The 17,963-nt window shown below is 35.3% G+C and overlaps 1 protein-coding gene across 1 annotated transcript in view; it reads left to right on the top strand.

The window, feature by feature from the left end:
- CNTNAP4 (contactin associated protein family member 4) overlaps positions 1 to 17,963 on the top strand; it is a 238,273-nt gene that overhangs the window by 187,763 nt on the left and 32,547 nt on the right. The window contains exons 13-15 of the mRNA XM_075526550.1: positions 2,968 to 3,165; positions 9,090 to 9,246; positions 12,411 to 12,538. Of these exons, the coding sequence (XP_075382665.1) occupies positions 2,968 to 3,165; positions 9,090 to 9,246; positions 12,411 to 12,538 (483 nt within the window). The remainder of the gene's footprint in view (positions 1 to 2,967; positions 3,166 to 9,089; positions 9,247 to 12,410; positions 12,539 to 17,963) is intronic.

The raw sequence follows: 17,963 nt of genomic DNA, 5'->3' as shown, positions 1-17,963 counted from the left end.
GAGTCTCTGCAATTTAACTAGTCTCACCATGTCATCTCCTGACTTTGACTTCTGCAGTGAACTGTGCTAGCTCATGGTGGGCACACTTCAGATTGGCACAGGCCCTTAAAAAGAAATATTCTACTGTCCTATGAGAGTAAAAGAGACCAAAGAATCATGGCAGAAAGATGACAAGTTTTTTAAGTGGGTATAACCCTCCAAGGTACAGTGTAGTGTCTGATTTATCCTTGTGTGTCCATGAACAGCTGTTACTGTTTTCCTCAGTCACTCCTTATTCACCACATTAAGCAAACCTCATTGATCAGTTCTTCATCTCAAGATGCAGCCTGACAGGATGAATCTTCTATATTTGTTTTGTTCCCAGTTTCCTCATGACTGGTATTCCCTTTTCCCACCAGAGGCAGGGAAGGCAGATGCCCGCATTTCTTACAGCACTGCCTTGTCTTTGACATTCATGGGGCTCTGTTTTCAGGCAGCTGGGAGGGAGGTGCCTTTCCCTGGTTTTATTCGTGGAAGTCAGTTTCAGAATGAAAAACCTACAGTCCACACTGTCAGTTAAGATGACCAAACTTTGCAGTGACCTGCTTTTCTTTTCCTTTGTAAATTTGGGATTGTGACAATGAGTCTGAGAGCTGAGCTTCTTGTCTTAATTTTTATGTTCAGCATAGCCTTTAGATATATTTGTGTCTGTGTATATGTTCATGTACAAAAAGAAATCTGTCTGTCTGCTATATTTCCAGCCATCTGCTTTTTGACACCATGAATATGTATTTAATAAAATTTTATAATTTGACCAAAACCTGGTAAGCAATGATAAAAAAGTTGCATAAATAGACTCCATTTAATAGAATATTTTTTTAATAGGCATCTCACCTTGATATTTCCTTTAGGTTTTCTGATGAATACTTGTCCTTTAAGTGACCATGAATTCTTTCTTCTCTATAAATATCTTATAATGTCAGCCATATGTGGCCTGTAGGAAGCTAATGAAATAAAATACAACTCCATTAAAGAGCTAGAAATATTACTATTAGAATGTCAGAAATATTATCATCAATACTACAAGTTAGAAAAAATAATCTTTCTCATATATACTCAGATTATATTGGCCATTAAGATACAAGAATACACTGAACATGAATCTAAAGTAGACTTCATTGATGCAGACCGGCTTTAACTGGAAGCCTGTTAAAGTCTCCTACCTTGAAGTGGATTTTAGTCATGGGGGTCAGACTGTTACAGGCTTTGCAAGTGGAAGTTGAAACAAAATAAACTCAGTGCTTCCCTATTCATAGGTGAGCAGGCTTGGCAAAAGTACAAAACAGCAGAATCACATGAGCCTTTATCAGCGACCAATATTTAGGGCAATTTATATTTTGAAGAAAATGGAAGGAGTAATCTCTGTACTCCCAAGCAGGGTGTCTGATGTTACATTTCCTTGTATGCCAACTATAGGACAGAGTGACCAATGCATTCGTGTGCTATGGTGCCAGACAGTTTTATCCTTCCTGTGTCTCAATGTACAGGAAAATTGTTTTTCTAGTCTCAAAGTAAACACATAGTACTCAGCCTATGGCCTCTAGTAGCTTTTGAAGTCATGCGTTCATGTAAGTATTGTAACATCAGTTTTAGTTCTTGATTTGTGTGGTTTTGCATTGTAGTAAGTTCTTACAATTAAAAATGCTTTCCATAATTGCTGTAGGAAGTTAAAAGAAGACTTTTAATGAAAGAATATTTGTGAAGTATGAATATAACTGGAAAGCTATTGAACTGCTTTGTTGCTTAGTGTAAGCAGCATGGCTCCAAGTTGGAGCAAGTCTGTTTCACAGCAGACTGCACATCTTAGCATATACGTTTTATAAACATGCAATATATCGTTTATTATTCAACCAGCTGAATTACAGGTATATATATATATATGCAAGCTCTTTCTGGTCTCTCATTACAAGAGTATTACTTCGGAATATATTTTTCTAGAAATAGTGTTTGGAGTACTGAATATTTACTAGTGATTCATGGAAAAAAAAATCTTGCAGACACAGTTCAATTGTTTCTGGAATAAATATTTTGGCAATATTTTGAATGCCCCAAGTTTACATGAATCATAAGGCCTGTCTATAAAATGCAATGAAGTACATACCTGCCTTACCCAGTAGTATCTGAGCTAAAAGTCTACTTAAAAGCAGTATGTGTTTTTTAGCAAAACTCAGCTCTCATTTCTAGGACTTCATCATGTTACAGTACTGAGTCAAGTGGCATACCATGGTGGTTGCCATAAATTAATACTACACCAGGTGTTTGGAAGCAACTTTCTATTGAACTTTGGAAGCTGTGATTCTTAGTCCTTGACTAACTACAGGTTTTGAATAGTACTTCACATAATGACTACTGTTTGATTTTAGATAGCTAGAATAACTCACCTTTGTGTAATCTGAGTTTTATAGTAAATACAGTATTTGCAAGCTACTTTTGCTTTTTGTATAATAGAAAAATGTTGTAGGCCATTTTCTCCCACAGAATAAATTAATTCAAATTATAATGATACATGTAATGTAGCTAGAATCTAGGATAGGATTTAGTGTTATTTTACAAAGAATTTAACCCTGGGAAAAGTAACAATAGTAAGTATTATTTCTTTTTATTTTTTCATTGCAATTTACCAAGTAAACTATATCTTATTTCAGAGACAATTATTTAGGTGTCATCACTTACTGTTTCCTTATTCAGTAATCATAACAAGCTGAATACTTGTTAGAGTCATGGTACAATAATCTACTTAGAAATAAGGATTAATTGTTTTTATTTTTGCTTAGTGATTTATGTCTCTGTTTCATATGTCCAAAAGCACTTTTTGTGATCAAAGAAGTCACCTTAAAGTCTGGTTGATTTCATTATAAATTCCCTTTCCATTACCAACTTATGCAGCTACTTCTCATTCTTTATTACTTTTCACATGTGTTTTGAAAGATACAACGTGGACAATTATACAGCATAACAACACCAACCTAACCAGAGTCAAAAGTGCTAATCGGGAGAATCCCCACACTGTGTTTTTCAAGTACTCTGCCAGCTTAGACCAACTTCAGGCTACAATTAACCATGCAGAGCACTGCGAACAGGAGCTTGCTTACCACTGCAAAAAGTCAAGGCTTTTAGATAAGCCAGGTAAGTAAAGCAGACAAATCTTATTATGTTGCATAGTGCATTTTATTTTACTGCCTACTAAAGGTATTTATTTCTATCAAGGTTATGGTATTTTGCTACTGTGGAGTTTGAACTACTTCAAATATCTAGTACTCAGATTCCTGTAAGTTGCCAAGAGATATCTGAAGCAGAAAAACAGAAATGTCAGTTTATAATGATCTTTGTTCACAGAACTAAGTGCTCTCAAAATTAATTTCTCTCATAAGTCTTTTAAATTAACAGAGACTATTATTAAGTGAGCTCCTGTTGTTCTGCCTTCCAGGGATTTTTAAATTTTAATGAAGGAATTACTGAGGAAATATCTCCTTAAAAGAACACAAATTAGTGCATAGATATCAACAGAAATTTATCGCTGAATGTTTTTGAACACAATGTGCATATTGTGAGTGCTCGACAAAAAAGCATCAATAACATTAAATTTCCAATGTCCAATATAAGCATTCACAAAAAAAAGCAATAGTTAAAATGTGGATTATTGACAAAAATATAATTGTTTTAAGAGAAAAATGGATAGAGATCCTCTGATATACTTAAAGAAAAATGAAGTTATGCAGTCTACTTAAATCATAAGTCTCACTGACACAGAGCTTCTGTTAATAGGCTTTAGCATGAAAATTCATTCTAGGTACTCCAAATAACATGGAAGTGAAAATCTCATTGTTTACTGTCTTTTGAAAGACTAAGTGAAATCGTTTAACTTGTCCACCAGGAACTCTGAAACTGCTCAAACTGATTTCTTGACATTCTTTCCTACTAAGCAGAGAGCAGGCTTCTGAGTGTAACAGTTTCTTGTTTTGTCTCTAAAATTTTTCCTTACATATTCTTTCTCCTTAATTATGTCATAGACATCACTGGACTTCTTAGACTAGAATTCACTCTTGGCAGAATATCTTCTTGAAAACACCTCCACAGCATAAAAGATGTGGATACTGCTTCAGATGTCCCACTGAGACTCCCTTTTACCTATGGACTCCAAATTAAAGTTATGGTTAGCTGTTCAAAAGCCTGGTTTACACCAAGCAGAGGTTTCAAGACTGTGCCGGCTAGGTGTTTCATATCTTTTGGCCATTAACTGTCACATAGACTAAGTGAAAACCAAAAAAACAACAGTAAACCCCACTTTCTCAACTTACCAGTTTCAGCAGAGTGATCAAGCTGGGAACCATGAAAAAATTTAGGTCAGAGAAGAAGAGAGGGAGGACCCAGGCAAGCAGGACTTTCTATGTTTTTGTGTGTGTGTGTGTGATCCAATAAGGTTGCACAGAAATACAACTTTTTCTAGAAAGCTAAAAGAGTGCAATACGTCAATTGTGCTAAGCCATCTAAAATTTAGAGTTTTGAATGCTAGGAGTAAACAGGCATAGAAAGTTATTTGTGAGTTCTAGAGATTTTCTAAAATCGTTCTTTGTTTAAACACTACTACAGACTGTACCAAATGCAACTTGCCATTCCTTTGAAGAGTGGACTTTAGTCTGTTCTGAAAGAGAGAGCTCTGAGGTAAGAGAAAGCTAGGATCTAGTGGTGGTCAGTCTTGGCTTCTGCAGTGAGGCCACTTAAAAAAGGCAACGCTGAGTTTTGTGATATAGGGATGAAATAACAACACTTATTAAAGAGAGTTAGGGTTTGTTTCCCTCTCTGTTTGAAAGCAGCAAGAGACGCATTTTTATAATTGTTTAGAGGATGTATTAACTTTGCCTTATCTTTTCTAGCATTCTTAATTACATCACTTCCTTAAAATAAAATTCAGATTTCTACATTCCAAGATTTAGATCTGCCCTTTTTTAGTTCAAAGGTAGTGACCAAGGTGGATAACCTAATAAGGACAGATCTTCTTTGACCCATTCAGTCACAGTAACAGTAAAAACAGATAAAGTTCCTGGGAGAAGCAGCAGATGCCCCTTTGGAGATATAGACTGCTCTATGCTTTTGAAGGGCTAGGTCTCACCTACAAGGAGAAGGAAAAAAGTGTGGGTTTTTTTAAAATACATGTGCTGGTACTTTTTTCTAGGGAACTCAGTAATCAGTGCACCTGGAGTATCCACAGAAATAGACGTTGTTTTCAGCATCTGAACCACATCAGCAGCAAACAGTATGAGTTTGCACAGTCTTAGAATCACAGAATCATAAATCACCAAGTGGCTGAGGTTGGAAGGGACGTCTAGAGGTCATCTGGTCCAACGTCCCTGCTCAAGCAGAGCCACCTAGAGTCAGTTGCCCAGGACCATGTCCAGATAGCTTTTGAATATCTCCAAGAATGGAGACTCCACAGTCTCTCTGGGCAACCTGTGCCAGTGCTCAGTCACCTTCACAGTGAAAAACTGTTTCCTGATGTTCAGGAATAACATCCTATGTATCAGTTTGTGCCCACTGCCTCTTGTCCTGTCACTGGGCACCACTGGAAAGAACCTGTCTCAGTCATCTTTACACCTTCCCTTCAGGTATTTATATTCATTGACATACAAGATCCCCCCTGAACCTTCCGTTTTCCAGGCTAAACAGTTCCTGCTCTCCCAGCCTTTCCTCATAGGAGAGATGCTTCAGTCCCTTAATCATCTCTGTGGCCCTTCATGGGACTCTCTCCAGTATTTATATCTTCCTTTTGTAATGGGGAGCCCAGAACTGGACACAATTCTCCAGGTGTGGCCTCATCTGTGCTGAATGGAGGGGAAGGATCACCTCCCTCAACCTGCTGGCAACACCTCAACCTCCTAATGCAGCCCAGGATAACAGTAGCCTTCTTTGCAGGAAGGGCACATTACTGGCTCATGTTCAACCCTGTGTCTGCCAGGACTCCTAGGCCCTCTTCTACCAAACTGCTTTCCAGCTGGGTGGCCCCCAGCATACATTGCTGCCTGTGGCTTTTCTTCCCCAGGCACAGGTCTTTGCAGTTCCCTTGTTGAACTTCATGAGGTTCCTATCAGTCCATTATCTTCAGCCTGTCATAGTCCCTCTGGATAGCAGCATGACCCTCTGGAGTATCAGCCACTCCTTCCAAAGTCTTGGTGCATATAGGCATCCAACATGTTTGATAAGTGGTGGAAGATTAGGGTTATATTTACACAGTGATCTCTGTAGTGGCTGTAGCTAAAGAAGAGCTGACTGGATCACCTTTAAATTGTGTAGACCAGATATCTAGCTTAGCACAGCACTGTAATGCAGAGCTATTTACAGAATTAGCCACATCACTACTGCTTTCTCAAAGACATCTGTACAGTCTTAGAAGCAGTCAAGCCATCTACTGTTAAGCAAAACTTGCAGTGCCTGGATAAGCATGTCTTTTTTTTCAAATTTTTTTTCAAGAATTTCATGTCTTTTTTTCCAAGATATTACTTTCCATTGAAAAGTATGGAGAGAGGACAGAAGATATTACTTGTTCTCTCTAAAGAGCAGTAATTTCAGATTTAAAACTGTTACCAAAAAATCTAGTTCTATGTTTTTGAGAGCTTTGGAAATATATTTATCACCTATTTTTATGTGAAACATAACATTTCCAGCTTGCTCCAGCTTGTATGCATTCTAACTTTTAGTGTCTCTGTGTGACATACCATAAAATTTAGAAATTTCATTAGAAATTTTTGTAAGGATGTTGCAATTATAAGTGTGAATTATAGTTAAATTTTATAGGATGCTCAGCCTATTTAGAAGAGCTCAGAGAGCTAAGTAAGAATTCCGGTTGGAATACAAATGCTTTAAAAATTTGAGGGAAGGTTAGGAAGGTAAAATGATCTAATTTGAAATTTTCGACTTGCTGACTTAGTTATTATTTCATCTATTCAAAAACTTCACCAAGTTTTCCTCTTTAAGATCACCTTTATGTATTTGCTTGCTGATTTTCATGCATGTTTCTTTGAATGATTTTATAGTCAGAATTACAAAAAAAACCAAACAAAAAGCAATCACACATAGCTAATAACTGAAGCATACCTGACATTGAAACAAAATTCAAATAACATTTTACTGAAATACGTTTGTTCTGTTTCATTTATTACAAGCACAATGAAATACCAGAATTTGAAATGCAAATAGGTACATTATCAAATTGCCTGCACAATTTAATCCCTCCCACTTCTGCTATCTATAATCTCCGCTAGCTATGCCTGACAAGTACAAAATTTGATGATGGTCACATGAAATATTTTTTGGAACAAGCAGTCCACGTAGTAATTCTTAACTGACTGTATTTTAAGAATATATTATATTCAATCAACCTGGATAGCATTTGCAAATGATGTCATTAAAGAAGTCACCTGCTAATACATTTATGTGATCATTATGAAGAAATCTCTAGCCATTTTAATTAATAGCTTTATTTTGCTTAGGCAATATTTTCTGCCAAAGCGGGGATAACAACCTGGGCTAATCAGTATGAACTTGCAGCATTTCAGTAAATACTCTCTCCTCACCCTGCTGTATGAACAAATAACTAAGACCAGCTTTTAAACATACCCCAATGTCCCTAGCGAAAGACTGGGAATATTAATTCATGACTACAATAAGACTCATGACTAAGGCATGCTGTTGAAACAGCAGAAATACTCTGCTTTTTACAGTCTTAGTTGTTAGAGGCTTTTTAAAGTGCTGTCTGATAAATTATTTATAAACCTTCTCTAGGTTTTCTTCCTCCTGTGATGGCTTGCAAACACAAACACTGGTATTGGACATTGATGCCATTATGCAAGTTTGACTTTTCCAGAAACTGCTCGCACTGTTTTTTGGCCTGCTGGGCCGACAGTTGTGTGGTAGCGAATGCAGTCAATATGTTTACAATCTGAGAGATTGTCAGCGTAACAGAGGTCTTATCTAACAGTGAGGTTTAATAAGCAGTGGCAGTTGTAACTAAAGTTGAGACTAGGATAAATTCCAGCTTCTTCGTGGGGGCCTGCTGCTGAAAACTTGGAGCTCCAACAACAGCAAAAAGAAGTGTATCTATAAGAAACTCTATAATTTAACAGTACTTGATTTCTTCGCATGCCTTGACTTCCATGCACTGCATCTATCACCCTTCTTCCTTCTCATTTGAGATGGTTTATCTTTATGCTTCATATCTTTTAGCTATTATCTGTTCTGTATATATTTTCTCTTGCTATGCTTGCTTGGCAGCATCTTTAAGCTTAATCTGCAGTACTGTAACATTAAGGAAACATCCAGTTTTATCATTTTGCTACAAACAATGTTGACTGGATGCACCACACAGAGATGTAATAGTCCTGGGAAACCTCACTTCTGCTCACCAGATACATCAACTTGCTTATGTGAGCGCCATTAACATGATTTCTGCTGTCTCTGAGTATATAAATTCTGTATCTGCTGCCTGTGACCTAACAGCTGTCTTTGGGCATTTCTGATTAACACCACTATTCAGCTGCTTAATGTTCACCACAGATATGGGTAGTAGTACTCTGTAGTACTCTTGGTAGCAGGATGAGACCTGCATAGCTGCATAGCTTTTCTGCAACTCTTCTCTTTCTATTGCTGGTAGATCCATGATCTGAAATTGATCTTTACTTGGGAATATAAACTACCTTGATTTTTAGGGCTATGGTATCTCCTTTTTCATGGACCATTTTAAAATGAATTATATGAATGAACTGCCTAAGATAAATGATTCTAATATCATGGCTGGCTGAGCTAGGGACTGTGAGTTTCCTTTTCCAGTAATGCAAGCAAAAAGCTGTGACAATCATTTAATACCTGATAATGAAGTATTAAAATGAATAATTACTTACCAAGTAAAGGTAGTAATTTTTTTTTCCAATTGTTAAAAGTTTTTAGATTTGAGGTGTGATTTTTCTCTGCTTAACCTTTTGGAAACTTATTTGGATGAGAAAACCTGGGAGAAGTAGGATACAAGACTGGGAACTGATTTTCTCTAACCTACCTTTTAGATGGGATGCCACTGAGCTGGTGGATTGGAAGAACCAATGAAACACAGACTTACTGGGGAGGTTCCTCGCCTGCTGTACAAAAATGTGCTTGTGGATTAGAGGGGAACTGCATTGATTCCCAGCATTACTGCAACTGTGATGCGGACAGAGATGAATGGTGACTTTTTACTGTTGCTTATTCACAATACTTTTTCTTGGAAAGTAAATAAAGAAAATATACAGGCCTTAGCACATTTAGAACGCCAAGGCTGTTGTAAATTTAAATTACCATAGTGTCACTTGCTTCTTTGATATAGAACACATGTTCTTACAAAATTATAACTATATACATATAAGTATATAAATGTTATTGCTAATTCTTTCACTTTGAATTCTGGGGAGGGTTTAATTTTATACAGCTACTTTCTAGTTTTGTAGTATATTGTGTATTATATACTAAGATGTTAGCTCTAGTCTTCAGTACAACTTCAGTTATTAGTTTTAGAAAACTGAAAGTAATTAAAGCTAAAATAAAAGGTTCTGGAAAAAAAGTAAGTTAATTTTTAGCATAATTTTAAACTACACTTCTAAGTTTAGACCTTTTACCCCCTTTTTTTGTCATCTGCAACTTAGATAATTAAAATTGGACACCCTTGCTATCAGCAAAGCAAAGCACTTCTGAGGGGATGGAAGGATTTCTAAAATGTAGATCTTCCACTTGTACTTAAAATTATCTGATGTTATTTATGATCCCATTCAAATAAATAAAGTAAGAGATGAATTCCTGTTCCAATGTCAAATCTGAACCTGACTTTTCACTTAAGAGGATCAGATACAACTTTCTCAACAATAGCTCCAGTGCAGGACTTTATAAAGCAGACAGGGACTTTCCAAATAAAAGCTCTTCTGTTGAAGAAACTGTTAAGCTTTTAAACTTGTAAAGCACATTTAACATATATAAATCCAACTCAGTGAGTAGGTTAATATATGCACATTAATAAATGTATCGACGTCTGTTTTTGAAAATAGAAAAATGTAAGGTAGGTACTTCAGAACATCTTCATGTATACAAAATGAAGTAATACATTATTTTCTCCTCAAGTTAGATATCCACCCTTCCTTTAAAGGAACAACTAGTGAATTTGGTGGGAAAATGCTTATTCTCCTATCATGAGCAGGGAACTCAGCAGATACAGAAATGAAAATACAACAAAGGATTAGTCAAAGAACAATTCTTCACAAGTTTCAAAAGTTTCTGTAGGAAAAGAATTTGCATCTGCAGTAAAACTCACAGACTGATAGCTGCTATGAGAGATTAAACAAATACACAGAACAGTAGGAATTTCCCTATTTTTGTGCTGTACAAAAATAAAAACAATTTTTGATTCCCAACAGCAAAATAAGTGTTAAAAGATGAACGCATTTTGAGACAGGATTTTGAGTAGTTGCTAGTATGTGTAATACATTCTTGCTCAGTTTTGTCATTCATTTAATCCATGCTCACATACATAGGTTAATTTATAATGATAGCGTACTTGTAAATAAAGTAGATAGAGGATGACATGCATGTCTTCACTATAACCACTGAGTAAATCACATATGTTGATGAGCGTATTACATTGAAAATATAATGACTGCTGGTTTATATTTCTGTATGTATCCACTTTTGACATTTTAATTTTCATTTTAAGTGGTGACTTATCGCAGTAACTCCAATGTTATGGAGGCTATGTTTACACTTATTTTGGTAGTTGTGCTTAATGTTACATTTGGTTCCCTAGAGACTACTGGTTTGAATCAGTTGACTCAATACTGTTCATGGGTGGAAAAAGCAGGTAGAAGCTGTGCTTGTTTGAGATGCTTTCTGAGCACAGAAAACCACTTACACACAGTGCAGTTTTGAAAATATGATTTTGATATTCTTTTTTCATAGTGAAATCTATCTTATTTCATAGATTGGACATAGATTTAGCTCTAAAATTCCTTGTTCGACTAATCAAAATCTTTAAGTCTCTCGAAGTCTAAAATAAAGAAGATTTTTTTTAAAAATCTGTTCCTAAAGATCTACAAAAATGCAAATCCTCTCTGCAGAAGAGGTAAGCTAGTTTCTAAGGGTTTTTTTGAATTCTAAATTAGAAATCTGCAATATCTCACCTCATCAAAAATTAACACTTTTTTAAAAAATGTTTTGCATTCCTCACTTAAGAAAAAAAGTTTCCTGAAAAAAAATGTACATTTGTGTGCACTGTGCTCCGAGGCAGATAAACAGAAATTGTATACGGGGGAAAGATGGTGATGTTAGTAAAGGGAGGGGGGAGGGGAGAAAAAAGTCACTAATTTCGTTCAGCACAAGGATGGAATCTCTTCCCGTTGTCTCAGTCCCGGTGCATGGTGTACTGAGAGAAGGGGTTGCTAGCCCAGCCACGTTCCCAGAGACACGTGGCTTGATTGCTGACGTGCGTGTCTCATTAATCTCTGAGCAGTGTGAGTTCCATATTGCGTCCCCTCTCTGAGTTTGTACTGTTGTCTCTGAGCTATTTGCTTTGCCCATTAAAGGGAAGATTCAGCTACAAACGGATTGAATGGACAGATTGAATTTTCCAGAATGGTCCTGAGCGATTGAATATTTCCATGGGTTCAGGGGAAGCAATTTTAAGGTCAAAACTGGTGTTTATGAAATTTAGAAATTCAGTTCTGACACTATGTTAACAAAGATTAAAATCAAGGAATTAATCAAAGATTAAAAACAAGGAATTTGGTCTAAGATTACAAGTACTGGGTGTGTGTTCTGAGTACTAGGCTGTATATTTCGTTTTCTGCGAGTTACCTATTTGTAGCATGTGCTGCTTTTCCTGTACATTCAGCATGACTTTATATTTTTCTATTTGATTTTTTTTAACTTTTGTCAAGGTGAAAAAGGCAAAAAAAAGTTAGACTTATTTGAAAGTTATACCAAGCCATTTAATATTCCATAATTAAAAGACAGGCCATTATAGATACAGAATGTCCTCAGCAACATAAAATTGCTGACATGGGCAAATACAGTAGCTTAGGCATCCAATTAGATAGCCATTTATGTCAAAAAGTTTTCTCATGCTTATGCAGACAAGCACAACCATAAAACTGCCGACTTCCTGTGAAATTATTTCAATCCTGTCAAATGATCACAATATCAATACCAAAGCATATTTTTGTATTCACGTTATTTGTACTACCTATAGAGTTACGCAGCACTTTTTTTCAGAATTTAATTCTTTCCTTGTCTCCAGCAATGTGTGAATGATAATGAAATGTTTATCAGAAATGTTTAGGAGAGCTGTGGCTTTCATTTTACCTTTTCAGGACAAATGATACTGGATTCCTCTCCTACAAGGAGCATCTACCAGTAACTGAAATTGTGATCACAGATACTGACAGACCAAATTCCGAAGCAGCTTACAAACTGGGGCCTTTGCTTTGCCATGGTGACAGTAAGTAACAACTACAGAGTTTTGCTAAGCAACAATGGGTTTTGACTGCAATACATTTTAAATGTTATTTGCTAAACAGCCTAAAATACACTTGCGTAAAAATTTCATCCAGCTTTTCTAGTAATTAGAAAAGAAAAAGACAAAATGCCATGCTCCAGTGCAAACCAGGGTACAATCATAAAGATATATTTTTGATGATACACATCAATAGTGAAGATAGAAATAGTATAGTTTTCAAACAGATATTTTGAGTACAAAATCCAGTGGTTTTATGCAATTCAAATTAAAGTTATGAATAAAAGATTACATGAAGGGTTACCATACCTCGGGTGAAACATACCCTTCACTAGATATGCATGCCTCCATCACCAATCCTTATGCATGTTAACTCCTCTGAGTACTTGTGCAAATAGGAAAACTATACTACAGGAGATTAATCCAGTATATGCAATATCTGTGAGCAAAATTTGAACTCCACATAAGAATTTAAAATTTAGAAAGTTATACAGTAATTCAAAACATAAAGCTTGTACATCCTGAATATGTATGTAGTAACCACAAAAATATAATGTGTGAAGAAATCATTTAAAGGTAATGAGACAACTGGAGCAAAACTGATACCTTATTGAAGATTTATGGTGACATTTCTGATTTCATTAATTTCCTTCTTCATTGGCAAAGAAAACAGATTTGGTTTATGTTCAATAGTAAACTGTTGCACAAAATTCTATGGCTGCTGCTGTTTGTAAACAAAAGTCAGGAGAAGCAATGCTATAGAACACGCTAACGATCTTAACTGAAGTGTTGAATGGATTTTATCTACAGTTGATTAAGGGATTAAAATATTTAATAAGCTTAATTCCTTTACGTCAAATGCTATCTTATGAGTTTTCATGAACTTCACTGTTTCAATTCATTACAAATTACAATTTTTATTCGTTATGTGATTTTCCTCCTTCATCATATGATGTTGTGTCTGTTTCTCAAATTTCTTCAACCTTTACGAATAAAAGGAAGTGAATATCAGTAAAGAAGAACCGATCTGTACTTTTAGGCTCACTCCAGAGACTGCACAGATAAATAAATATAAATTAGCATATATTTATTTTTATGTCATCTCTGCTTTCATTCCTGTGACTTGTCAGGGTAATTATGTCTGGAAGATTTGTTAACAGATGTGTGTTACAGCAGTGCATTCTAATTTTCTTATGAAAATTTATAAGACACGAAAAAAAACCTGTTGGGTGCTTCCTTTTCACTTGTCTGACATCCGATTGTGAGCTGATCATTTATCTTATCTATCAAAGACCTGGTAAATCATGGGGTTATGACATAGGATTATGGTATAATTTGGAGTGGAAGGGACCTAAGGAGCTGTCCTGCCTACAGCAGGATCAGCCGTGAGCTCAGACCAGGTCTCTCAGGGCTTTGTCAAACTGCGGCTTGAAGCCCCCAAGCATAGAGCCTGCACTGCTTCTCTGGGCAGCCTGCTCCGCTGCTGTCCTAATTGAGAATTTCTTTTCGCTTAGATCAAGCCCGAAACTCTGCTGTTTCAACTTATCCCCATTGCCTTTGATACTTATACCTTACGCCAATGCAAGGAGCCTGGTTCCATCTTCTTGATGATTTCCCCTTAGGTTTTGGGGACTGCTGTCAGGTCTCCCACAAAGCTGTCCCTCCTCCAGGCTGAACCAGCCCTGTTCCCTCAGTCTGAAGGGCAGGAAAAGTACTCCAGACCCGAACATCCTGGCGGCCTCCCCCATACTCAGTCCTGTTTATCAATGGTTTTCCTGTACTGGAGGGCCTAAAATTGCAGGTGGTACGTAGATGTTGTCTTACAAGTGTTGAGTAGAGGGGGATAACCACCTCCCTCAATTGACTGGCTATGTTGATACAGCCTATGGTGCAGCAGGCCTCCATTGTGGCCAGGGACAATGAAACCAGACACAATGACAGCGATGAAACAGAAGTATTTACAGCCTGTGTAGTACTAATAAGTGGGGCGAATTTCAAATTCACTACTCACCAAGTTCCCAACTACTATTAATTATATAACCTGACCCCAATTATCACAAATCTTAAAACATGGAAGCCAACTAGCTTCCCCGGGTGAATCATTAAAACATACAGACAGTTCTGACACCCATTGACCTCCCTGCCTTTATGTGATGTTTGCTTAGTCTGAGTGATTGAATTGCTGCAAAATTTCATGCTGATGCTAAATGATCACAGTATTTCTAGACAAGCTGCAACAGAGAACTCTAAAATATCATGAGGACAAGCACAAAAAGTCAGAGGCTGAATGTCAGAGAAATACTTTCGTAATGTCAGACAACATTATAAAATTTGACTTCAGAAAGAAGCAATTTGGGACTGAAATAATCTCAGTGAAAAGACCTTTCAGAATATAACCACTTAATGGTAATAATATAGCAAAAAGCTGGAAAAGGAACATTCACTTCTGTTATTTAATAAGAGCAGTAATGCAATTTTTCTCAGCCGTTTACATCGTAAAGACAAAGATACTAAGAGATGGCATGCTTTTAGGGAAGTAGGGACTAAAATTTGAGAAAACAATACAGGATTTCTGAAGGAAAAATTAATGTAAAATCATAGAATTTTCACATAAAATCAAAGTGCAAGGTGTTGAGTAAAATATTAATTGTATGATAATATATAATAAAATATATAAATATGAAGCATCATATAATATGTTATATATTCTGTATCATATAATTTATATAGTGTGTCACATAGATTACCTATATCATATAATTGTCATACTGTGTTATTCTATATTTTTATAGTATAATAACACATAATATAGGGTATATAATATATAACAAATGATATATAATATATTTTATATTGTATTAAATTATATCAATATCTTTTCTCATATACAACATAATTATATTATATATTACAATAAATATTCCATTCTATTCCATTATTTTAATCATTATACTGGAAATGACTGAATGTATGATTTACTAGAATTTTTGCAATGGTCTTTATGTATCAGCAGGGGTTTTTATAATGAAAATTTTCTTTAAAGTTCAGTTTTCCAGAAAATGTAAAAAGACATGAGTTGTAGTAGTTTCTGAGTTCTACATATTAAGTTTCACACTAGACAAAACTGATGAAGTAAGTCTAAACTCTCTTGTAAGATCAACAATTACACCTTAGTAGCACTTTGAAGCTGCAGGAGGGAAGCAGACTGTTATTAAGATTTTTTCTAATCTGAGGCTGCAGAAACCCATGAGGATCTAATTAAATGCACTTTTAATTATATTTATTTTCTTCTTCACCTTTGGATAGGTGGAGAACACAAAAAAATATCTAGTAGCAAACACCCATTTCTCAGAAGTACCGTCAAACAAGGAAAAATAGATATTCTTGGATTCATAAGTATGACTCGAGTACTCTCCAGAGAGATTATTGCTTATTTCTTTTTCTGTCACTCCTTAAAACTAAATTATACAATTCGACTTCATAGAGGATATCCTGTTATTAAACATGTTTTTTGTTCTTTCTTAAGGACATAAGTTCTTCAGAACAACTCATTGGCATACCATATAAAAATGTGGAGGAGAAGTTTTACTTGTATTTGTGATACACTTAGTACTTCATTAAATGATTCAAACCCAAAAGATCATAAATTCTCATTGCATCAATAATCTATTCCTTCTAGGACATCTACTTAGAGATAAAAATAATCGTTTATGCCCACATCAAAATAAAGTAGACCCATAAATAGTTCATTAAATTGAATTGTCATAAACCATGCACTCCCTTGACTAAGTTTCCAAGTTAGAGTTACTTCGTTAGGTACTTCTAAGAAGTCATGTATCATAACTCAAATGCAGTCCAGCAGAAGTTACCTAGTCTTCACGGCACATTTTTTATTTTGACTCTTTTATTTAACATTGTGTTACTGTACTTGCTTTTTTTATGTTAGGTTTTATAGAATGACTCTCTTCAATGAAGTGTGTTATTTATAGAAAACCAAACCATATTTGCTAGAGCAAAGCAGGAAAGAGTATCGTAATATAAGAAAAATAATAGCAAAACCAATACAACTATAAAGTTCCATTCAGATATTAATGATTTTTCTCAGCATTTGTGATAGAGTTAACTATCTATATTTCTAAGATGCCAAAGTGCAATGAAAGTAGTAATGATATTCTAGAGGAATATTGCCATTTAGAGAAATTAGGCCGTAGGATTTGGTGACACTCAGCTCTATACATATGAGTAGCACTCACCCGTTTCTGTCACCTTTAAAATATATTACCAATACATTTCTATGTTCCCTTTTCTGCTGTACAATACAATATGTCTAATAAATTGTATGCCAGCACTTGTGGTGTCAGATGGAAAAATACATCTAAATATAATGAAAGTTAAGATTCAAATTAACCTATATCAACTGAGTAGGCTAACAGGAAAGATTTTGAAGCATATGAGGACAAAAGAAACCTTTGGGCCATTAATAGATAGAAATACTATGGTTTTCATTAAAGAGTAATCTCCATTATTTTTGTCATTATTCAAGAAAAAGCCAGATGTTGTTTAAATTCTAATAAAAAGAGTCAGTTAGTATGAGTGGACTTTTAAGAAAACACACCATTCAAGGGGTTTTTTTGTTTGTTTTCCTTGCAATAACTCACTGGAAATACTCTGATTTATTACTATGAAGTTCCAGTAAGTATTAGAAGATAGAAATACAGAACACAGAAAGAAAGCTAATGTGCCAAAATTATGTGTCATAAATGGGTAATTATAATTTGTCAGCATCAGACTGATTCTTGGCCCAAAAATAAAATTGATGATACAGATCTTAATTGAATAAAACATAACATAAGGATAGTGCAATGCAATGTAAAGATCATGTATAATTCAGCATGAGTTTATATAAAGTAAATTTGGCCAGAATTTTGAGGGACTTCGGTACTGGTAAAGGCAATACTGGTGAGGTGAGATACTTGCAGTCTAGTAAGATATTTGATGGAGTGTCACATACTTGATTGAATTAAAAAAAAAAAAAAAAAGAAATGTACAAATTCAACTGCAAAATGATAGTACAAGCAAGTAAATGAGAGCAGATAATCCATTCAACGTAAGTTCCCAGTTTGACATTTAAACCAAAAAAACTAGTGTGACCTTTGGACATAATAGTTTTAGAGACCAACTGTATTAACTGATCATAAATGATACCTTCACTAATGCAGCACAGTAAATTTGTAAGTTTAGCCAAAAAATCTGTTTCATCTATCTGCAGTAGCCTGAGAAAACAGGGCATGTCTTTGTTAATAACAGACGTAACTGTATACTGAGTGTTCACTTCTTCCTCTTATTTAGCTTTACAATATTAATTTATTTTTGTCCTAATATCAATCTAATCAACATTATTTTGATCCTC

Source organism: Mycteria americana, chromosome Z, assembly GCF_035582795.1.
Source record: "Mycteria americana isolate JAX WOST 10 ecotype Jacksonville Zoo and Gardens chromosome Z, USCA_MyAme_1.0, whole genome shotgun sequence".
Classification (NCBI taxonomy): Eukaryota; Metazoa; Chordata; class Aves; order Ciconiiformes; family Ciconiidae; genus Mycteria; species Mycteria americana.
Note: the sequence above shows the minus strand (reverse complement) of the source record. Positions and strands in the feature narration are given on the sequence as shown.